The following is a 25,541-nucleotide window of genomic DNA, read 5'->3' as shown; positions in this document are numbered from 1 at the left end:
TAGCTCCAAGTACAGTCTTATATTGTTTTAGGTAGGCTATTGGTTTTGATGTACTCAAGTCACAAGTTGCCACCAACAAGCTTTCTGACCTACGCTAGGATTTGTTTTTTAAATGCTCAGAAAAAAAGGGTACACTGAAGTACAGCAACACCAATAGCGTTATTTTACAGTGGCTGTTTTGCCATACATCACCAAAACATGCCCCCTCCCCAAGCTGATACCGAAGTGCAATGACAACAACTGTTAAGTCGCTACAGTAAGAAACCAATATGTTAAAATAAATCAATAAGTAAGTTTTCAGATAGTTTAAAAGGCTTTCCCTCATGCAGGTCACGAAGCCAGAATAAAGTTTTTGCACTGTTACAATGCAACAATCATCTTCCTAAGACAGGCAGCAAAGGAAACAGCCTTGATGAAACAGTCAGGCTGTGACATCCAATGCAGACTTAGCTTTTTTTTTTTTTTTGTACAAAACCCAAGAGCCGAACAAAACAGCCTGAAAAGAGAAACTCTGAACAATACTGGTTCCACACTTGTTTTAGCTAAGTTAAACATTAATCTACAGTATACATCAAAAAATTCAACTTGGCATAAGAGGATTCATCACACCTTAAGTCAAACGTTCAGTAATGCCCAGAGACGATTTCTTGTGCTTGGAAACCAAGATGCTTAAAGGAAAGCTCTTTTGTTGCACAACAGAAGAGAGGTTAGGAGTGGGGAAAGCTTTTCAGTCATTTGCAAAGTCTAAGCGAGAAGAAAAACATGCTCAAATCCTTGAGTATTCTTCCAAAATGTTAACATAATACCACCACACAGGAGTGCTAAATGAGACGAGCATCAGGTGGACAAGAATGCTTATTTTTAATCAAAAACTTACTTCAAAACAAAATAAAATGCACCGATAGATACACTTCTGGTATTAATTTAAAATTAACATAGTCCTCTTCTGCAATATAAATAGGATTACTACACAAACAGTGAATGAAAAAACAGGATTACTTGACAGAGAATGAAGAATTTCCTTGCTATTCCGGAGGGGGGGGGGGGGCAGGCAGGGGGAGTATCAGCTGGCAATACTGTGGTAATTAAAAGTGGTGCAGTTCCCTTGCAGTACACCAGATAGTGCTCAAAGGGCTCTTTAGCATCTTATAGCAGGAGGTGTGGTCCAGTTGCTATGTTACCAGAGAGAAATGGCACTCCATCAGCTTGAACTGCATACTGAGCTGTAGGCGATGGACACAGAGCCCTCTCAATTTAATTTCCCCCCCACCCCCCGTACCTAATATGCAACACTGTCCTCCTTTTGACAGCTTCCCATTGCTTCCGTTTACTCAAAGTGCAGGACAAAGTTTCTCATTCTATTACAGTAACTTCTATTGGGCAGAAAGCTTATTGCAATTATTTGTTTTATTTTCATGCTGGGAGACAACAAGTGTATGCACAACATTAGCAAAGTGTTAATTAAATAGTTAATTTGTTGTAGCAGCTTGAAATACGGTGTGATGCTTCGACTTTGTACACAATCCTGTTTCAATCCCCAGCCTACACGTCTCTGCAAACAACATCACAACAGAACGGTGTTTATGCTGTGCAATGGAGAAATGTTTGGTTGGTGCCTCTTACCTACCTCTCCCCTGTATTTTCTGTTTTAAAATTACCGGTTTTATTTAAATCCCAGCCTGTAAGGCTCCCTGGACATGCCTGAGATGCAGCAGGGTATTCTGAGAAGCTGAAGACTCTCTCCCTATTTCTCCCTGGAAAACTCTGTCCCTCTTGTTAGCGCTGGAATTGCAAGTCAGCCTGCACACTGCAGAGGACTAGTGGAAAACCAACAATCCATCTAGAGACTCACCCTAGCACTTATTCGAACCTAATTGAGCAATCACAAGTAAAAGCAAACACATAAAGGCAGCTTTTTGGAATCATTTATTAAGCATCATTTATTACATGCCTGTGGCTGGACCTTCTTTCCCTGTGACCACAAGAATCAAATCTTCCTCAAAGTTGCCACCAGAAGACTAGTTACAGGCGTCAGAAGGCTCCCTTGGTTTACTCTGCTTGCTTGGTCTTTTGGTGTCAGTTTTTCATGGGTCTAAACGGAGTGCTTCATAGACTATGACTTCACTTGAATGAAGAGAGACAAAGTAACCTGCAAAACAGACAAGGCTGAAATGTGAATACTCCAAACTCTAATAAAAATCAGGAACTGGTGAATGTAGCAAAACATGAGCACTTACTTGGCTGAAAAGGGAAAAACATAAAGGAGCATACATCAGTCTTATCCTTGAGGGAGCAATGACTGCAGCTGCTATACTGTCTCTTAAACTGACATTTGAAATGAAACAGGTATGATGTGCTGCACTACAGCTAAGATACCGCATAACTAATTGCAGCATATTGGAAAACATCAAAGTTTCATGTACATAAAACTAAAGAGCTGACAGAACTCAGAACAACGTATCCTCTTGTGCTTGACTTTTATGGGAAAAAATGAGTTTGTTGGAAAGAAAAACAGCTAAAAAATTAAAGCCTGTACAGCATTCTGGTCAATAAAATATTAAGAATGTTAAAGACCCGTCTGCCACACCTACTCCCTCCCCATGAATAAAGCCTGGCAATATTTAATGGGAATAGTCAAGCATTGCAACATGTGGGTCATAAATTAACAGAAAAATGATGTGCCAAAGCCTCAAATGCAGCAGTCCACTTTGGCTAGCATCTTTGTCTCCACTAGCATCTCATCAGTGGACTGCATCTGTACAGAGGAGTGGGCTAACTGTCTAAGGACTGCCAGCAGCATCCAACCTCCAGGAATAAAGCTGTGGTACTCTGCAAACTTCTGCTGTGCTTTATAGTGTTATCTTTATTTCTGTTTCTTATTAGCTGTTTCTGAAATAAGCAAGAGCAACCAATGACATACTTGACATCTTCTATACACAGATGTGTGCTCGTGGCAAGCGTAGTTAGCAGAAAAGCACTTTTTACTTCTGAACCTTGCTGATGTAAATGTAAGTATTGGAACGAATTATTTCTGTCAAGGCAAAGTTGTCACCTATGATATAATCATAAAAACCCAAATACCCTTTTATCATCATACACGGTGTATGACCCCTGCTCCCTTTCTGTCACGTGCTGGACAGGCAGGGCGTAAGCAAAGCAGCAAAAAAAACCCAAAACCCAAAACAAAAAACTACTTCTGCAATGCCTTGAGCACAGGTAAACCCATCTGAGAAATCCTTTTTACATTCTGTCTCAGAACTAGGTTCTAAGCAGCTGGCTTACCTTTGTCAGCTTCAGTTCTTCAATCTTCTTCCAGTAACGGGTTTTGCTTTTTCATACATTCAAACAGATCTGCAACACTGGGCAACAACACTTGTTGTGATGAAGGGAGATCTAGAACACTGGTTCTGCAAGTCCACCCACGCAGGTGAGATGAAAAAGCCAAAACAAGATAAGGAAATTCCACTTCTCTGTGAAATGCAACTGTACAGCTATTAAAGGTGGGAAGCAGGGAAATGAGAGGACCACACATGAATACAAAATACAGAAAAACCAATCAGGTGCCTATCTTGCTCTCCTGGAAGAGGTTCTGTTTGTCTCTAAACCTCGGCTTCATGCTGGGGTATGAAAGACAGCAGGCAAACCAGTCTGAACAAATATTACCACACAGAAACCCGTGATTTATTTGAATGAAGGTTCTGGAAGCAATAACATAGGTCACTATATAACACAGTTTTGAGACAATCAGGAATCATTCAGATGCACTAAAACATAGCCAGCTTGAGATCCCTTTTACACTGAACACAGGCTAGCAACACCTTAGAGCAGTTTTTTGTCCCCTACCCCCAGCCCTCCCAGTTCCCCGGCTGGTGTTGACATTTCCCTGAAGCACCATCAGACAGTATCAGAAGTCAGTGCAAGGTGAGGAGCTGCTTGCTTGAACTATTTAAAGAGAGCTCAGCATAACCCTTGGAAATAAACAGTGTAGCATGGCAATGAAGATTTCTAGAACAATTCTGGAGTTTCATCCTACGTTCATACAACAGGAACTGCAACACCATTTAAGAGCAGCTTTCTGAAAACGGATTTCAGGGGAGAGCTGCCCTACTTCTTAGCACCTGAAACAAAAAACAGATTCTCTCTCAGGTTTCAGGTGCAGGCCATACCACACAACACTGGCCCCACCTGCATGCCAGAAGCAGCACTGCTTTGCTAATGGGGTTAGTGACAGCAATTATTCTAAAAAGATAATACCTTTGGAAATAGTAATTAAAGAAATACTCATTTCAGAAAGCAGCAGTATGCAGATAAGTGAAATTACAAGTCCGCACAGGAAAATACATGGCGTTCTGTGACATAGTGATCATGTGAGTTGTCAAAAAAATAACTGTGTGGTTTAGTGAACCCAAAGGTACCTGCAGAAGCAGGAATACTGAGTCGCATGTATTAGAAAAAGCTTTTTTCAGAGGTTTTCACAAAGAATAGTTTTTTTACAAATACACTTACCAATGACACGCTCTGGTACCTCACTGTTTAAGAAAAACCTACATAAACTTTTGCCACAGCCAAGTTAAATGAAAAAAAATTCAGCCACGTGATCTTAAAAACTAACTCAATAATTCAATGTCTCTACCTCCAGCAAACAGACAGCATGCAATCTACCATAAATAAAAAAATAATCACACAGGGGGGGATGGAAAGAAAAAAAGGTGTTCGAGCACAACCTGAGCTTCCAAAAAGGTACTGACTGTATTCTTTAAATTCAAAAACAGTTCTATAGCTTTGCTGTATAATTTGTAAAGAATGAATTGATTTTCCTTTGTTTATTCCTAAAGGGAACAAGCAGTTTGACCACATTAAGTTCTTATCTTAAAAGGAAAATTTTGACATGCATTCTCAGAAGTTATCTTACAATTCACCTGAGTTCTGGCAACCACGTCTTATACTTTTTCCACCACTTCTCAGATACAAGGCAAAAGCATGAATTTATTCCTGCAGTAGTAAGCCACTGAACTTAGGTATTATGATTTCCTTATATCACAGAAAGCTATCAAGACAGAAAAAGTGGGGTTGGGTTGGCTGGTTTTTAAACACTGCAAAAATAATATACAGAAATATTAAAGAATAACACAGACCCCAAAGGGGTTTGATGAACACAGGAGGGAAAACATTTATGTGACCTGGGACACAGCTGAACTGAAACACATGCTGGGACTACAGTGTAATGCTTTGCCGGGAGGAAGCTTGCAGCAGCCAGGAGGGCTTTGGTTCCAGTGCCTGTTAAGAGGAGCACATACAGAAGTATATGAAATGTTTAGGGATTTCCCCACCCCCTTTCACATAAATTTCAAGAGTTAATAAAAATGCCCACACAAAATTCAGTTGGTTTTTAGGCCACATCAACAGTACTACTCCAGGAACATTGCTTATATTCAAGAAAAAGCCTGCACAATGGCAAAACTACTCTGTCAATCCCAAAGGATTATTTCCAAAAAGGGGTAAAAATCTAGAAGATACAAAACAGAAGAAACTTGATAAAGAAAATGCATAATGCTAAAATAATATGAACCACTCAAGATGCTGAGCAGTTATAAACTGCTGAGTTCAAGTAAGACAATGCACATTTGCAGAGGCGAAACCTGAAAACCGTGCATTGCCTACACTGAACACTCCTCTGTTTTACATAACCACCAAGCTACAGAAAAAACCCTCACTAAACAGAAAAGCTACCAGGAAGAGAAAATGGGTATGTGGCTTTGGAAGACTAGACTGAAACAATTCAGTAGAATGAAAAAAAGATGTGGCAAGATCCCGAAACATCAAAAAAATGAGCAAACCACAGAAATGTTCTAGGAGCTCCTGTAACTAGTGCGAGCCCAGTAACATGAAAGAACACCACCAGGATGATGAGACCACCCGCTTTGAGCAGTGCTGAGCAGCAAGATCAGGGACACTTAAGGCTGCACCTCCAGGCTTCTTGTCATTGCACCTCCTCGCTGCGCTGACCCTCTCCCACCTAGCAGGCTCACTGCCTCAACTTCCCACTGAAACCACCTTCCCAAGTCGCCATGGGCTCTTCTTCACCAGACGCACCCTGCTCGGTCCTGCAGCTGATCAGCATAAGCAGGTTACAAATGAGACTGCTTATTACTATCCTTTTGCTTGGTACTTAAGGATCCCCAGCAGGTATGTTAAGATGAACACTCAGGGCAACAATCTTTCCTCTTTGAGTTACTGCTGAACCAGGTGAAAATGTGCTGAAATTCCCTTGTCTTTATTTTTCTCACTTGGCACCTTTTCTCCAGTTATTCAAGGTTGCCAGGTTAGTTATTGCTCATTTTGAATCATCGTAAATCCCTTCTGAAACAAACTACCTTCCTCGAGCTGTACCACTACCACCACCCACTCCCCAAGCCCCCTCAAGCTATTCAATCACCAAGAGGAACAACCTGGAAACTTCACTCACTCTTCTGCTCTACCTGACTTTTAAGCAAAGCCTTCTAAATCACAAGCCAAAAGAGTTCTAGAGCAGTTATTTCTTAACTTATAAAAAGACATTTGTAATACATGTTATCAAATTTTCTATGTATCTTATATTTTATATATTAATGTAAGTATTTTCCTATATTACATTATTCCATTTTCCCTATTAAATATTATGTATATATGTGTGTGCACCAAGATTCATAAGCCACGTTGAATCCTGCAGTTTTGGGAGGTTGGGAGGATGACTGAGTGCATCTTAAATAAGTTCTAAATAGATCATATCGTTACACAAATCTGGATTTCTTTTTCCTCTTTTAATCACAAACATTTCTTTCTATCACATATATCATAAACAAATATTTTCATTTGGCATGGACAGGAGTCAAATAAAAAGCCAGCCCCTACCATCCAGAAGCCCTAACAGACACACGCATGCACCCTGGTGCAGTTGGAGAACACTTGTTCTAGTTTAAATATCTGACCTGTGCAGACACCATTTGGGAGCGCTGTAAGTCAAATCCATTCTGTAGAGTACTGGAATTAAAAGATAAATTAAATTTATCTGTATTTATTGCCACTGCTTACCCTATTTGAACGCACAAGAAGAACGAGGTGGACTTTTTTTCCTTACATTTACTGACCTAATGCTGGCATATCTCTCTCCACCACCATCACCCCTTCTGGGAAACTCTAACCTAAGAATCCAAGTACATAAGAAAACTAATTTAAAACATGGAAGAATCTGAAAACAGAACCAGTCAGTTTAAGACCATGAAGCACAACTCCTGTTAAGAGAGAAAATAAATTACAGCACTATTTTAAATTTACTGCATTATGCACTGCACCATAAACTACAAGTTTACCCACCCCTGCACAGACAGAAAGGCAATTACATCAGAAAAGGCTTTCTGGAAGGAAAAAGAAATTTAACTTAGGAAAAAGAAATATTTGCATTCTAAATGAAAACCCATCTTTAAAACCTTCCAGTTTCTGGCAAAAGGATTCTGGATCACTGTGTTTTTTTCCATTACTATCGAAATAACAGATTGCTCAATAGAAAAAAGTTTGCTTATGTGTACAAACAGGAAAGTGTCCTTGAGCTTGTTTCCAGTTGAAAATCTTGGAGTCCAGCTATAAAAGATGGTACACCGGAGCACAGGAGTATATCCTATGAATGGCCCGTGCATACTAAAATCCCTATGTTGAAAGAAACAGAATATAGTAAATACTGCTCCTTGTATGTATCGCCAGCACCAGCAGAGAAAAACTATTTAGATAGATGAATCACCCAAACCCCAAAAGTTCTCAGTTTCGCCATGTTACTGCTGTACAGAGCAAGTGAAATTCGTCCTCGTTACTGATCTGTTTGTTTATTACCACAGCTTTACCCAGAGGCAAAGATGGGTTGGTCGGTCCATTTAAGGAATTAAGAGGCACAACTTGCTTTATAGCTGAGTAACTGGCAACTCAAAAAACCCTGGGAAATATACCCCATGCACTGAATGTAAACTGTGACCTCAACTAGATGCTCTGCCAGTTGTTTTTCTTAAGGTACTCTTACTGGCCAAGGGTGTTTGTTTTTTCAAAAAGCAAGTAAATTCCCCAACTTTCAGATTACCAAATAGTTCAAAAAAAATCAAAACAACATGTCAGTTTACATTTCCCAGTTTTGCTGTCTGTAAGAAAAATCTCATGTCAAGTGTTATGGCTTAAATGCAACATTTAAATGCACGCTCAAGTACTTCATGCAGGTTCACATGGCAACATTAAGTCTTTATTTCAGTGATTCCTGGCACAGGTGCGTGCAACCGGGCAGTTCTAGAGTGACCTCAGCATTCACAGGAGATTGTTCAGATGTATTCTTTTTTATGCTGTGTTAGGATTGCCATCCAAAAGTCATTTGTTTTTACTCTTTCTCCCTTAAAACATCCCCAAAGCCACAAAAAGTTACCAATAGGTAACAATCCACCTACATTAAATTGTCAGGATACATGCACGGCGATATTTGCAGCTTCTGTTCAGCAGCAGAGATGAACGTATTTTCTAGCTTCTCTATAAGGATGACCTAGTTCACCCACCCCACAACGTAAAAACAGCAGCACTGGTTCTGTACAGGCAAGACTAAGCAGTGCACGCCAAGTAAATGTGGTTACATTCTTCATGCAACCAGCTTCAGTGCCTCTGCGCCGCATTCCCCAGCGCTCCTTGGAAGGCTCATTACTTCGGGCACGGCGCCACGTGAACATGTTCATACTGTTTACAGACCCATGCTGACACTGCGCACATTCATGCTGCTCTGAGCCTAAGCTGAATTTGCATCGACTTAGTGTAGATCGAGACACCAATAATGTTTTCCCCAGCATTTAATTTGTCCCAACCCCTCTTAGTTAACGGGGAATTGATTACATTCACTATTTTCATTCAATAGCTTCAGTGACATCACATAATATATACTTAGAGAAGGGACAAACTACATCAACATAGCGCAAACTTAATTGGAAGACAGGACAGTAATTCAAGAGCAACTTGTTAAATGGATGAAACTATCTGAAATCAATTAAATTCAATAAAAACAATTGTGGAGTAGGAAACACGAAAAATTAAGTGGACAAACACAAAATAAGTAGCAATGACTACAGCAACTCAACCTGAATGACTTCACACGGTGCTGTAGTTCTGAGGCAAACAGCATTTTGAAACTTCACAGGAATACGAGAAGGTCTGCGAGGTGATTATCCTGCCCAGGTGGCAGGAAAACCTCTGCTGCGTGGTGTTCGGAACCGAGCACCCATTTTAAAAACAAATCTAGGCAAACTGCGGGGAAGTCAGGAAGATGAGCGAAAATTTGCATGAAATTAGTATTTGAGACTGGAGAAACAACCAAAGAACCCACTGGTTGAGTTAATTAATTACAAAAGATAGTGCTGATGGAGTAACAGCCAGGCTGACAATTTTCAAGTACGTTACAGGCCACTGCAAAGAGGACTGTAATTAACTCTTGGGGCCTACCAAAGCTATAAGAAAAAAAATAGACTGAGCGCACAAGAAGTGAAATTTAATTAGATATTAAAAATAATTGTCTCACAGTTAGAAAACATCGCAATAAGGGAGTCTGAGACTCCCAGTTGCTGGAGTGGTTCCAAAAACAGCTCCATCTGCCATCCGGAATGGCCTAGTACGTTGACCCTGACTCAGAAGAGGTGTGTAACGTCCCCTCACTTTTTCATCCTGACTGTTCACACATCCAGATTGGTATTACAGTATGACACAGAACACACAAACTGGCTTTGACAGGGAGGAGGGAAGGTGAGGGCATTTTCAGACAACAGCTAAGCCCACCTAGCAGCTCGCCGATGCCAAAAGGGATGCTCCCCTTGCACCGAGCTGGCGTGACTCCGCAGTGAAACGGTTCACCTTGCTTGTCTGACAGCAAACATAGCCTCACCTCAAGGGGATGAGCTCACCACCTGCAAACAGCGATGAGGCTCTGACCCACCTGAGCAGGTTCACACAGCTCACGGCAGGTCAGGACAAAAGACCAGTGCCAGAACGAGGGAGGGATGCAGGAACTGTCGGGATGTCTGAGAGAGACACCTCGCATTCCCCCGCTGTAACAGACTTCCAGTGCAGGCAGCTGTCTAAAAGCCACAGGCTGTGTAGCAAAAATAGCCCTAATGGCTGTGTCCCTACTCCTACCACATGGCTCCAGAAAACAAAATTAACTGCCCTGCTGCCACTCAGGACGGGATAGAGAACAGGTAACATCTGCTGCTAGAATCAGGGCTGCTAACTACGCTCAATGTCATTTTTAGACTACATAGGTATTCTGCATATGAGGTTTTGCATTTGTGGCTCAATGCATCACCCGTTCACTTTAGTAATGCAAAAAAGTCACAGGACAATGCAAAGAGATCGCCTGGATCCGGTATTTCAGTTAACTGCCTTTGTGTCATACCTGCTAGTGTGTGTCAAGAAACATTTAAATTTGCAGCAGCAGTGCTATAAATCAGTTCTGGAAGAGCTCTGCAGCATCCCTGTATCACGCTGTACATTCAATTAAAAGCAAATGCATAACATTTAAACAACACTGGACTAAAGGCTCTGCATAGGAGATACATGTTTGTAGCTTATTTAAACAAAGATTTTCTAGTAATGATATAGAAATAGTCAGCAATAAATAGGAGATGAGATTCAAGAAAGGTCACCCTTAACTTTGCCAGATTTGGGAGAAAAAATGCACATCTCTAAGCAATGACTGCCAGTGAAGGCTTTACCACAGATTCTTCCTCAGAGCAACAGATTGTCCTGTCCACACAGGCTACTCAGACATGTCATGTTGGAAGAACCTAAGGGCAAGTGACATCCTTGGAGCAAACAGATCGAACAAGTTACCAGGAGCATGATCAAACACAAAAGTGTAGCATTTTATATTATTATTGCACAGATGAAACAAAACGCCCAAGCCAGCCAGTGATTCCTGAGCGTTCACAGCCTGCCAGACACAGGAAAGCACTCTCTATACTATACTTACAATATGTACATCTTTGAACCAATTCGCAAACTAACAATGCCAAGACATGAAACATTTCACAGCCTAGAGGAGTTTCCGTTCTTTGCCTTAGGGAACACTCCCTATCATTTCATTTACCTGTAGATACTTTTGTAAGTTCAGTGGTGTGCAAGCACTGTGTGCCCCTGATTCTCCAGAAGAATATCAACCAGTTACACTTATTTTTATTTCTTTTTCTCTGGACTAAAAGCACTTTGAATGAGGCAGGCGATCTCTCTCAGCAGCATGGCATGGCAAGCCAGGCTGTGAGGTTACAGCCTGTCATTTACTTTTCAGTAACTGTACTCTTGGGTTAAGACCAAGCACAGACGAGGCAAGAGCACTTGATGTCCTTTAAGTTCTCATTCTTCTGATCTGATGGTAATTGGCTCATATGTACACACCCTTGGCATGGTAAAATGAGTCAGCACTCCTAAAATATCTGGCAATACAAACAAACAAACCTCTTAAGTTTAATTTTTTGTACAGCCCGTGTAAACAGAGAAGCTGTTTCAAGCGAGACAAGGGACTACAAATATTTCTTCCCTGTGGATTTAAATTAAGAAACATGCTTCCAAAACAAAACAGAACAGAGTGTTTTTAACCAAACCACTGAAAAATGCATTGAATCTTCCACTAAAATCTCAGGAAACATAGCTACAGAAGACCTTAGGAAGTCACCTGGGTCTATTTCTCTACCTCAAAGCAGAATTAACACTACCTGTATTAGTCCTGACAAATGTTTCCCTGATTTGTTGTTACAACTCTTCAGTGATGAGATCCTGCAGTATCCCCTGATGTACTTTTATTCTGAAGTGTTTCAGTGTCATCTCAGTAAATAAATCAATGCAGAGTTTAAGAAATGCAACAACATTAATACAGAAGATACACATACACTATGAAATCTACAGATAAGCTCCCCTACTTGCAATATTAGAGCTTCTGCATTGCAATAATTGTTTTTTAATATTTCAAATAGCAATACCTTTACAAAAACTCCTGAAATGAGGGAGGAGACAACTTGTTCAAGATACTGTGGTATCACTGGTTTTCTCCACTAGAAATCCCTGTGCACACGAGCGGGTATGGCATGAGCCATTTTTCCCCCCATATGCTTCCCCACAAGAAGGAAAAGATGACAGCCAGACAGAAGCCTTCTGTGGGCCAAATCTAGTCAATGCATCCCCAAATTTATCACAAATATAGAAAAAAGGAACAGATCAGAACACAAGCAAAAATACTTCCCTTCAGAGTAAATATTTTGCTGTCTTGTAGCTGCAGAGCATGACAACAACCCTGATACACAAAGTTTCACGTGATGAGTCCACGAGGGTTGGGTTTTCATCTAAGTAGGATTGAAAAAATAAAAACCAAAAAAATTCAGGTGCAATTTCTCCTGGCCAGGATGTGAAATTGAATTGTTCTTCCTGTAGCTGTGGCTCGTATTGTAAGTGTAAAGAATAATGTGAGTTTACAAAGAAAAAATAAAAAAGAAAAATATTGCCAGGGAAAGGCCTTTTCATAAACTAAGGTGACATAGTTAAATCCACACCTAAAACTGATTTTAAAATATTTATATATGGAATAGACATCTATATGAATTTATTGTTTCCTGTAGCAAGTTTAAGTTTAAAATAAATGTGGGGTGGGAGGGGAAAGGGGAGCTAAAGTCAATGATCTCTGCAGTATGCAAGATGAGTTTTTGAACCCTTTGGTACGTTACCTAGCAGGAAAAGGACACGTCAGCACTCTGCAAATAAAGGCTCCCCCCTTTATTTTTCCTTCAAGAGTACGGAAAACATTGGGTTTATATCTGTAATTTCTTACCTTCAACATTTTTACTGACCGTTTGCATCACAAAATTGTTTTTCTCTCTCAGGTGTCTCAGAAGAAACCAACGCACCCTGTTCTCAAAAACAAAGCTATACAACATGTAATCATCCATGGCAAACATTTCTATTTGATTCTCTCAGCTGAAGAGTAAGACCAAAAAAGACATTTAAGTTCTGCAGCAGAACTTGTACCAAACTTCTCCGAATTCCTATATGGGCATACCAAGACCCACTGATTTTGTCTGTTACGCTTCAACCTGATCCAATCTCTGTCATGATCTAGCAGTGAGCAAACAAACGGGAGAACACACACATACAATCTGGATCTCCAATTTTCAGAACACGCAATAGAAGAAAACACCTTTCATATACGAAACCAGAAATAATCATATAATGATTTGATACTTAGTAATAGATTTGATTATCTGATCCCTGAAACACATGAAGATGGAAAAGAAAGATGAGACACGAAGGACTTGAAGCACATTATCACATCAAGAGCAAGAGAAACAAAAAGGTGCCTATTCCTGCACAGCAGAAAACATGACATGAAATGACACATACAGGTACATGCACTGCACAAAATGCCTTCATTTAACAATGAAGCCAGACCTCTTACAGCTGTGGTGCTCGTTGTACCCTCAGATACACAGAGCGGAATTAAAGAAGTTCAATAAAGGTATGGAGGAGCTCCTAAAGCAGCCACATAACCAAAACAGGAGCTGCCCTGTCTCTCACAGCCTACAGAGCAAAGTTCAAGCCATTAAAGTCCTATGAAGCAGAGCAGGAATATAATGATTAATCTGGTAACTGCAGGATGGTTGGGGAGAACAGACAGAAGACATCCAACATCAAAAAAGAACAGCAGTAGGCAAAGAACAGGAACCGTGTTTGTCAAAACAACTGAATGATCAGTATGGAGCATTATGACCACTACCTTTTAAAAGCTAGGTAAGTTGTAGACCCTTCCAGGTGGTTTTATATGGCAACTTGATGGCAAAGAAAAAAAGCCTTTCTACAAAATAAAATACTTCACAAGGTGACACAAAATATTCTCTTTGCCCTCCCCCAAAAGCAGCCAAACTGAAAAGCTCAGTGAGATCTTACATGATCTGCACAGAAGCATAAGACTTGCAGTGAGAATCCTGTGCAGATGGCATTTTTAAAGAACAAGAGGTACTCCCACTAAACTGACAAAATAAAATTCACACCCGCAGACGTCCTTTCCCCCCAATATCACACCATATGCTGCCTACAAGTTTTTACCCTTCCTCAAAACAGATTTCAGAAATTAATAACTTGAGGAGTAGGCTAACTGCCAATGAAATTAAATGCATCCAAATGTATTAATATGCACAAATTATTGTTGATGAATTGGCACAGAGCTGTTCCAACAATCCACAACACACAAACCATGCCACATGCTGTTTATGCATATTCCTAGTTTCAGTATATACTGTATCTACCTTCTGTCCACACAAAGCCCAACTCTAGATGCAGACACGAAAGAGCAGAATGGAAGGTCACAGTAAATATAATCCAAAAGCAATCCACAAAAGAACAAAACTGAGATGGAGATTACTGGCCTTGTTGAAAATGTCATGCTCTCTGTAATGACACAGAGTTGATCAGGTTAAAATACAGAGGTAAACCAAAGTTTGTTTCTTTGGGTTTGTTTTTTTTTTTTTTTTTTTAAGAGTAAGAAGAAAAACCTTCTCATGCTAAGGGTGCATCTCTGCCCATGACAAGATGATAGGCACATGTTAAGGCTGTTACCAGCGTAGCTACACGAGCTAATTCTGAACTTCTTTATCTGGTCTTGATTTAGAGATTATGAAAGTAACTTTGCATTGACTGCATCACTGTCAGTGAAAATATACCCTCCATTTCAAGAAAGGCTTTGGTTTTTAGAGAATCACCGCATGATACTGCCAAAAAAAAAATAAAGCTATAGCCTGCAGCTTGGCATCCTGTGGCCAAGAAAACAGGGGACATACCTGCTAACCTCAGGGGTTGCTGTTGCAGAAGGGTGAGGTCTGCTGCTTGTTCTGACAGACACAGAAAGCCAAGCACTCTTAGTACGTCTAGTTTTCTGTAAGCATCCACTGTTCTGATGATTTTTTTTAAGCTGGTAAAACTTAAAAAACACTAAAGAAATGCCCTGATAAATTTGTTTTAATTTTAAACAAACAAAAAGTACTTCATCTAAATAAAGGTATCTTGCTCAGAGGGCCAGAATCAAACGCTGGCTATATATTGCTGTTGGGTTTTTCTTGATAAGAAAACTCCCATTCCCATAAAAACCTGTTCAAGCAGATAATGACAAGTGACTAACATTTACTGCATTTTTCATGTTAAAAGCCTACTGTTTTGACTGCATGTTGAAGTTATAAAATTACTTGGGGAAGAAAGCACAGGAAAAAAATTAACTACTTCTCTCTCTCTAATGGTAAGACAAATACTTGAGTCAGCAAATATTGTACACTTGAAAATTGAATCAGCATCTAGGAGGGGGGGAAAAAAGGCACTTCTTTGTGCTGCTACCTAGCTGGATCCAAATGATAAAATTTCACCTGAAGAAGTGCAGAACACAATTTTAGAAAGTCAAATTGAAACACTGTCTGTAAACTAAAAATTATGTGTATTGATCAGGAACAAACATGGATCCCCTTCAAAAAAAAACAAGCCCAGAGGAGGAATATCAGGTTTGAGTTAGAAGTCTGGAACACTATCCAAGTCCTGGATTAAGAACCCTGTCTTCTAAGGAATTTCACATTGTGAACACACACAGTGTATCTTCCTTTGTCTCAAATCCCCAAGAGCCACCTAGAGTTAAAAAATTAAAGTATTTTCTATGCAAGTAATATCATTGGCAATTTTCCTAGACAGGATAACAGAAAAATTCAACCCTGACTGCAATCTGCTTATTTCACATACAAGTAGTTTTAACTTCGTACAGTCTGCAGGGGTTGTATTTGCGGTAAATATCCCTGGAGATTAGAATTCTAGCTTTAGATACTTTGATGCTTATGTCAACATTTCTTCGTCTGCAATATTTTTTATTATTGCAGCTACACACATGCCGGTACATTGGTGTCTCTCTGCTCTTATTTCCCTGCTAATAAAACATGCAAAACAAACTTTACAGGGAAGCAAAAAAAAAGTCAAACCATTTCACAAACTTTTTTTATGTTCTATGTATGAAAACCCACTACTCCTCAGACAGCAAGTACACCCAAAGGTTCTACTCAGCTTGCTGTTCTGTTTTAAACTACACTGCTCCCACATAAAGCCATGCAAATTAAAACCTTCAAGCAGACCCCTGAACCAAAGAATCTCCTCCAAAACATGTTTAGCACATCACTGCAAAAGCTGTTTCCAAAGCCAACCTACCATCAAGCTCAAGCTTCAAGGTAGCTTCTCCACAAAATTGTGTTTCACATTTTGTTAATTTTTACTGGAAACAAAGCAAAGGCATGGGATTTATTCTATACACAGATACTGCCGAAAGAACAATTTCAAAGTATCATTTCTAGGAGCTGCTAAGAATATTCCTGATATACAAAAGTTAGGTCTGGTGGTTTCTTCAACAATCCATACACACTCCAAGAAGATCAACTGAAAAATACTGGGAGGGCCAACAAGGGCCAACACTAACCATGATTTCATTGAATACATAATTTTATTTTCCCAGCTATCCTACTACTATTGCCTGACACTCCCTGGAGAAAAGATGTTAACTGGTTTAGACTTCAACTTGTTAGAGCATTTTAACTTAAAAGCAGGACTAAACCCTTGGGGGAAAAAGAGTTCTTTGTAAAGGGAATCAGTATCCTCCTTTCATTAATCTTGACGAGCTGAAAAACATGCCCTGCAAGTTTCAACTATTCTTCAATCATCAAGCAAAAAGATAAGCAAACATTAGGTACTTGGAAAGAGCTTTTTTTTCTCTTGGGGAGGAGTGTCTATAAAGGCTGCAAAAGGAAGAGCCATAAACTTTGAGGTTATCCATATACACTACTGCAGGAACCGTTAATGGGCATAAGCCAAAAAGGTAATTTAGATTTCAGCCATGCTACTGATTGTTTTTAAAAAAGTAAATTGATAAATACAATATAACTGATTTTAGAATCTTGGAAAAAAAAATTCACGTAATTATGTAATATTTACTGTAAAAATATTAAACTAAATATGCAGCAATATAGGCTACATGATCCCTGATGCTAACTTCTCAAAGAATTTCTTCTTCACACAGGATCCTAAAAAGCCTGAAAAGTTTGTTTTCTGTTTAAAACCAACTTCCCAGCTTTACCCTAATTTCAAGCCTTACTAAGGTGACAGCCCAAGACTAGTTCATCTTTGCTGGCTTTGCTATAGCCAAATGGAACTACAGCTCAGATGGTGTGTGACTTGCTGTCAGCAACAGGAGGTTGCCCCTTGCTCCCAGCCACACATCCCATTCCCATGCCATCCCCTCCTCACGGCAGCTTTGTGCGTGTCAGAACCTTTGTCAGGCTGTTGAGTGCACACAAAAGAACGTTGCTCTTGCAAAACCTCCACCACCAAGCAGTACAATGTTTTCTGCCAGGTTAATGAACTGAACAGACTCTGCCACCAGCTTGCAGCACCAGAGTGAATGCCCAGGAGAGGGTGGGACCATGTGGTTGGAATAAAGGGGAAGCATACACAAGGGTGAAGGGAAAAAAAGGATCGTCCCTGACAGAGGAAAGCTGTCTACCTCAGCTGTAGCATGTCTTCACCCTTAGCAGGTATTAAGAGAAAATTATACTGCTAGTTCTTTTGCTTAAAGCACAGCACCAACATGGAAGGAGGGGAGAGGGAAAGATAATAACGTCTTCTTGCTTTCATCACAAATGCTTTTTAGAGTTTGGTTCTCTTAATGTTCAGTAAAGAGTAAGCCCCTACAAAACCGTGACATGAAATGAAAGCAAACAGGACAACTCATATACTGGAAGTCATCATTCCTTTCTGACAGAGGGCCTAAAATTCAAACAAATATTGAGATAGTAAGAGCAGAACCCCCCCTTCCCCTCATTCCTCATCTGGGATGGAATAAGCATTCTGAAGAAGTACTATATCAAATCTGGAATTTCTTTTTGAAAAGTCTTTTGCAGAGAAAAGCTTTATATTTTATACTGCGGAAGAGGTAAACTTCAAAAGTCTAGTAAGACTTTCCAAAAGCAGATCTTTACAAACCTCAGCAAGTAAATCACAGGTTATGTTTTAGAACTCTTAAAAGATTCACACCTCATTTTGCTTAAGATTCCCTGGAAGCTTCAAGAGGAGGGTTTTTTTATTTATTTTTATTATCAGGTTTATCAATTTTAGACCCAGGAAAAAAATACAATTCAGTGCAATGGTCAGAGCTCACGACAAGGTAAAACAGGAACATGGGATCTTCCTGATAGAAGGGTAGCGGGTTTTTATTTTACTAATCTAACCTTTTATGAAACAGTTAATTTCTATGAAGTTAGGTGAAAAAATTTGTCACAGAGGAAACAAGTCACCTGAGCAGTCTCAAAGGTGGTTTTCCTTTCCTTCATCACACAGCAGTCTGAAAAAAATTTAAGAATCAAAGAGACTTCTATTCAAGGTGCATTTTGTGTGGTCATGATTTCAAATACAGAAGTATTACTGCTTACAAATCAGGAACTTTGAAATTTAAGTTACAGCTAAAAATTCGGTGCTGTACTAAACCATATTTTTCATTCTGCTTTACCATCTGAGCTACCTGGAGTAGCGTTCAACCAGAAGCAGTACGCCAGAAAGCTGGTGCCCACACAAATAACCTGCAAATATTAATGTAGCCCTCAACACCTTCAAGTCAGCACTGCTCCTACAGAAGTGGAATGCTCCTGCGAGCTCATCCAGAGAACAAGAAATATTTTCCAGGCCACTGTTCCTCTTCCCTTGCTACCTTTACAGGGGAGGCTCTGCTGCAATATTTATTCCACTCATGCTGCTCTTTGTCACATCGCACTGCTTAGCATTGCACAGCTGCAAAAACCACCTGCTACTCCCATGTAGCTATTGTTTTTGCCACCTCCCCCACACCTCATATCATTCTTTCTGAAAGGGATTTGCTCAGCCTCCTATAAAGGCTATCCCCTCTGCCTTTTTGCAACACTGCAAATGGGAATCCCAGGTGGCTCCTGCTAATTACCCATGTGCCTTGGGAGTCTAATTCTTCCTATTGTTAATACACCAATCTTTAGCCACAAAGTCACTTCATATGCTAATCAGAGACCAGCTGATCCCACACTAATACTTCATGTACTCAGCAGAACTGATCTGCTGGGGCTATTAATGATAACAGAGCAAGACAAGCTTTGGAAAATAGTTCCCAAAAGATACTGTATCACTTTCACTTCTAGTCCAGTCCTGTAATAAAAAGATCTGCTTGTGAACTTGGGAGCTTGGTCACTACCCTCACTTGCCATGGGCAGCCCCTTCATAGACAAGAGGAGACTGGAAAAATAAGATTTTCCTTTCACACTGCTAGAATCTAATAATTGTTAAGTCTTACCTAATTTTCCATATAAAAGTTCTGGTGTTTATAGGATGTGTGAACCACCAGCTTCAACCCAAAATCAAGATGAGCATTTCTATGAATAGAAACATTTTTATGAATTGAGTAGTCTAGGCTATGATTCAGTACTGCTGCTGAGAGCAACACACAGTAACTCATGGAATTTCTACTCTCCACTCACCTCCTGCATTCCCCCACAATATGCCATCCCTTCAGCCTGACCTAGTTCACCTGAACCCCACTGCGCCAGCACAATGACAAAGGCAGCATGCTGTAGCACCTGGGGCACAACAAGGTCTGAGAATGCCTTGAGCTGATACCAAAGAACGTATGTTTATGGTTTGAGTAGACTGTACGCTCTTCTTGAATGTCTTGAAATACAGAAATTCCATCAACATTTCAAGTCTGCCAGGACACCAGAATATGAAATGCCCCCCAGAAAATCTACACTATGCAAGGATCTGTCACCATGGCTTCTTGCATGCAGATAGCTCAGCGTTTCCACTTGGTTAACTGTGTTCCAAGTCACTTTGGAGATGCTTATGGGCAACATGGGAACAGCCCTTTGTTTATAATATCCCAAAAGGCAGGAATCAGCACAGTTTCTATAGCCTGTAGCACGCCTGACGTAAGTTTTCATTTGAAGAGCAATTTGCTCAATGGCAAAACAGCAGTTCAAGCAAAGTTACCTACTATCTTCTTACTAGCAGGAAAAATATCCATGAGATGAAAACACACACCCTTTTAAAAGAGAACCAAGCAAAATTTATGCATTTTTATAGAGTTTCTGGGTTTGGGGATTTTTGTTTTGGTTTGAGTTTTTTGAGGATATGAACAAGAAGTTCCTTCTTCAATTGCTTTCAAATTGTCACTCAAGTGGAAACATCATTTCATTTTGCTAAATCAAAAGCTAGGAGTTTTGCACAGTATCTCCTCTAATGAACTACCAGTTCAATCCTCCATTATAACATATTCATTTCATGACTGAGTACTCTTCAGATTTAATTTATAGTGCCAATGAAAGACAAAAGATTCTGCAGCTGTATAAAAGTTCAACAGCTCAAAAAGTAGCAGACACATCCAGCTTTTTGAGAAGCATCATGAGATTGCTACAAATCTGGAATAAAAAAACCCACACTTTATGTACAAAGAAGGTTCTGCCATAGAGTAAAACATTCACGTAAATGAGTGTCATGTAAATAGTATAGATGTAATGGGAAACTACAACAAAACATATTTTACCACCTAAGTGTGTTCTACATATAAATAACATCAGGTTTAACGTATTTTGTTATTAGGGCTCAAAATCATATGCAAGCCTTTCACATACAAGTATACCCTTTCAAGGCCGTGCCTGTCCAGGCTTCAGAGTATGCATTGTCCCACCGAGTTCAGTTGTAATACTAATGCACTTGTCTTACACAAATGCTGAAACAGGCATCGGCACAATAACCACTTCAGAAGGTCATCGCAGAGCAGTTAAACATGGCACCTCCAACCAACAGCCGTGTATCTCTGGAGGCAGGCCAGAGAGCCACAAACCCCCCTGGCCTTCCTCTTAAAACAGCTTTGCAGAGCGCATTTTATACGTAAAAGGCAGCTGGGTATGCTTTAACAGACTCTTTTCTAAACAGAACTCATCAACAGATGTGCAATGCTTATTATAGATGGTTACCAACATCATCTTCATTTTCAGAACCAATAAAACTGGACATTACGCCTATTCTCCGAGCCATTTACCTACCTCAAAAGATAAACTGGATTCACTAATATCTGCTATGGGATTGATAAAAAATTGAAGTCAAAAGAAGTGAGTATTAGAAAAAGAGAGAAATGGAAATGTCCAGATAATTGCAGCGTTTCAGCCTACATATAGGCTCTTCACTGATCTGAAACTGCAAACAGACAAGTCAACGTGAGGAAAGTGAAGGGAAAAAGACTCTGAAACAGATATATATTTAGCAGCAGGTTAGATAGAGAGAAAAGGCTCAAGGACAATGGCAGGTCTTTTCTTCCTTCAGCTAAAACCCCCAATGTATTTTTGTGAAAGCAAGCTAGTCTTTTGCTTTTAACTGTAGCCCAAAACTGCATTATGTCTCATGGGTGCTTTGATTTTTTTCTCTTTCTAAATCTCAGCACATAGACAGCTCCAGGGCTCAGTAGGAGAAATTCTTAAAAGCATGCCTGCAGAAGTAAAGAGATCAGTCATTCCCTTGTCCCCTGTGTTCCACCAGTGCTCCCCCACCCGTGCAGCGTTGTATGAGATTTCACGCAACCAGACATGTCCTTTTTAAACGGACTGAAAAATTTTAAATCCTTTAAGAGTAGGCATAGCATTCCTTCAAATTGGAAAGGGAAACAGAGAAATGTGCTTCCATTCTTCAGAAAGAATTTTGAAGGTGAATGTGACCTATCAAACTTCTGTTTTGGCCCTGCGCAGTTACATTAAGTCATTTCTAACAGCCTTTACAAAACACACTGCAGTTTCATACAACACAAAATCCCGGTGTGAACATGATGCAAGCAATCTTTGCCTAGTTATTTTTTCCTAGGCTGCCTGAAGTTTCTAAAGACCAGATGTTTTTCCAACTGTCTTTCCTGTTCCACTATTGCAAATGCATAGGCCCCTTCTTTAGAATTACCATTCTATACACATTTCAACTTACTACAACTTACTCTGTGCTTCTCAGTCCATTTTTCCAAATAAATATACACAGATTTTGGATTAAATATGACTTAATGTATTAGAAACATTACAATTTTTTAGCAACGATGTTCAGTGTCTTTTGACAAGAGTGAATGTGCTGAAAGCATGACGCATTCTCATAAAACAGCAAGTAGCTTAAAAATAGGAAAAAACTTTTTAAACAGTTTCCTGCTTCCAGTGTCTATAGCTATATCTTCAACCTTATACTGTCACCATTAAAACATTAGTGTGCATTTAACAGTATAGGAAAATGCCCAATAATCTTGATCAGAGCGTGTCAGGAAGCTAGTTTTAACTCCCTACTCCCCCAACCTAAAGACAGCAGAAAAAAAATTGGAAAATGATGTTCATTTCCATTACCCTTATGCAAATACTCTCCAGCCATCAGTAGATATGCCTGCATTTCAGAGAGTTCTTTGCTCCAGACTACTGAACTCTAAACAATAAACATTTGATATGCATTTCAAAACTGCTATTTGATACACGCTGGTGAACGTATTACATCTTTTCAGAGTCAATATGAAATTGAACAGACCCCATCTAGACTTTAGAATATGAAGCAGAAAAACATCAATGTACTCATTCTGTCAGCTAAGAACAGATTAACCAACAGACTGCTACAGTTAGGGATACATCCCAACTACAGGATACATGCATACACCTGCATGGGATCTCTCATGACAACTTGAGTAGAGCCAACGTGATCAATTTCTGTTAAAAGTCTTTCAAGGCATATTGTAAAAAAAAAAAAAAAAAAAAAAAAAAAAATGTTTTGTAGCTGTTACACAAATAAATCTTCATCAGTACCTGAACCAACAGAGCAGATACCCTTCTACAGTGAGAAAAAGGCAGTGTAAAATAAACTTATTTTGTTTTCCTAATGGTTAAGGCAATCCACTACAATTACCTCAGCGTAAAAATATTTATGGAAAAACAACATAATTTTGAACATACAAGTGGCTGAGAATCAACTTCGGAAGGATTTCTAGAACTTACCTATGGTGCAGTTTGTGGTTATTTTTCTCCGCTTGGGGTTGTGTCGTAGCAACTCTAACTCTCGTTTGGTTGGCTCCCATGTTGAATACTTCTCTCCAATGCCTAAGCAGACGAAAAGAAAGTTTCAGGAAGTTGTTTAGTAAAAGGATTAAAAACTCTGTCCAAATAAATATTTTCAACATGCTGTCCATTAGGTTAGATTCAATCTATGTACAACTACAAGAGACTGATTTCCTTCTACCTCTCCCAAAAAAAATATTGTTCAGAAAGAAATCAACCCATCTTCCAACAAGTAAGAACTAAAGGAAGAAAAGCGCTACTTACAAAAAATACCGAGCCCAAATAGATTTTTCCATTACTGGATTATACTCCTCCTTTCAGTTAAAAGAAATTCCAGCACAGGAATAAATCCACTATTACTCAAAACTGCATTTCTTTGTGCTCAGAGGAGGTCAAATGACAGAACCACCATATGATTTTAGAAGAAGATACAGGATAACCAAGAAACGTCATTACCAAACTTTGACAAGTTATGAAATAAACCAAAACTGACCCAACATAATGGACAGATACATGCTTGGTCTTTACAGGTAAACAGCAGAATACAGTAATTCAAAATACTAAACAGTTACTACGTGTCTTAGGATATACCATTACAGAGCATGACCTCTCCTTATACCCACTGATGTAGGATTGGGCAGTAGCAAGTTCTAATACTTCAAATTCACTTTACTGCCAGTATCTAACATTACCTAAAAATGCAATTAGTAGTAGGTTTAAACACAACCCTCCCCGCACCAACCAACCGGCCAACTCTCCAGATACTTAACTACCCTTTCTCATGAGCTGCAGCTAAAATCTGCCATTACTCTCTTTAAACATCAACACTGTATTTCCAATACACTTCTGTTCAAAGGAAAGCGCAGTAGAAATAAGTCAGGTAAGCAGTACAGAGAATAGGTCTGAAGTAAGCACGGAGTTGCGTTCAGCGTAAATCTGATACAAGAAAAACACAGCAGCGGAGACCCATGTGCTGACCAGCAAAGTACTGCTGCAGCATTCTATGTAGCACAGAGAAATTACTATGCAAGGTCAATTACAGTGAGTCACAAAAGCATCTTGGCATTAAAAATAAAGAATAACAAGATGACAAGCAATCTATTCTAAAACTGAGGATTAAAGTCAATTAAGAGTTATTTTTCACGGAACGCATGGAGCAGAAACAGTGCTGTGCTACAGAAAATAAATTATAAATCATACATATGAAAAGAAGGAGAGTAGAAAATACAGCTAGAGGCTTACACATTCTGCATAATATACATTAAATTTTAATAGCTCTTTGATCTTCATTTTCAGAAATTGCTATGCTTGTCAGAAGCTACCCACCCAAAAATGTTCAATTCATAGTTACTACTGACCCTCCAAGGTTCTAGTAATAAAAGGTCTCATCTTCAGATTCTTGAGGACTAGAAAATCCTTATTTACACGGATGCACCCATCTCTCACTTTGACCCAACAACAGATTTATGCAAGTGTAAGAAAGAATACCAGAATCATATAGTCCCTTTCCTTTATCCAAGGTTCAGCATCAAGCTACACACCCAGGAAAACAGAAAAGGAAACTAATTACTGTGTAACAGATTGATGAGATAAAACAGCTGCAATGCTTTGAATACACTATACAGTATGCATAGGCAAACGAATGAAGCAACTTCAGAGACGCACATATGGACAGTTCACATATGACAGAACATTGGCTTGCAACAAGTTTCATATTAGATGTTGTCTTCAGCAACCCTTTCCATATTTGTAATACTCCCTCAGGAATTTATATAAATCGGTTTGAAAAAAGCTCAAAATAATTTTGAGCACTGTGTTAGTACCAGCTATTGCACTGGCCAGCTGTAAACTTGAACTCGTGCATTTGGTTCACTGTAGTTTCAACACAGCCAAACAGAGTCAGTATAATCTGGTAACAGGATTAAATCTCATAATAAATAAAAACTTGGATATGTTGACGTCCTGGTTTAAATCAAATGTAAGAAAATTCACACCTGGAAACACATGTGCGCTCAACTTTAGGCATGCAATAGTTCCATATATGTTAGCAGGACTGTTCATATATATATATCTATATATAATTATATAGCTTAAATGCTTATAGAGGATGGGGACCAAAGCATTTCACAAGAGCAACTCTTCAAGTGAAGTTAAAGATGACAGACAGGATTACTTTGCAGGATTCTGGGTGGATCAAATATTCTTCAATTAAAAAGAAATGAAACCAAACAGAAAACTATGTACAGCTAATGCCACAACAAACACAGAGCAAAACAGACAGAAAACTTCCTTACACAAGTCTTTCATTAGAAAGAGCACGTGTTAAGTGAGAAACAGAAATTAAAAAGTGTTCTGTTCCAG

General features: G+C 39.4%; 1 protein-coding gene across 3 annotated transcripts in view; it reads right to left on the bottom strand.

Annotated features, from left to right (window-relative positions):
• USP22 (ubiquitin specific peptidase 22) overlaps positions 1-25,541 on the bottom strand; it is a 110,938-nt gene that overhangs the window by 27,665 nt on the left and 57,732 nt on the right. For all 3 annotated transcript variants that reach the window (XM_055804917.1, XM_055804916.1, XM_055804915.1), the window contains one exon: positions 23,121-23,222. In XM_055804917.1, the coding sequence (XP_055660892.1) occupies positions 23,121-23,222 (102 nt within the window). The remainder of the gene's footprint in view (positions 1-23,120; positions 23,223-25,541) is intronic.

This window comes from Falco peregrinus, chromosome 5, assembly GCF_023634155.1.
Source record: "Falco peregrinus isolate bFalPer1 chromosome 5, bFalPer1.pri, whole genome shotgun sequence".
Taxonomy (NCBI): domain Eukaryota; kingdom Metazoa; phylum Chordata; class Aves; order Falconiformes; family Falconidae; genus Falco; species Falco peregrinus.
Note: the sequence above shows the minus strand (reverse complement) of the source record. Positions and strands in the feature narration are given on the sequence as shown.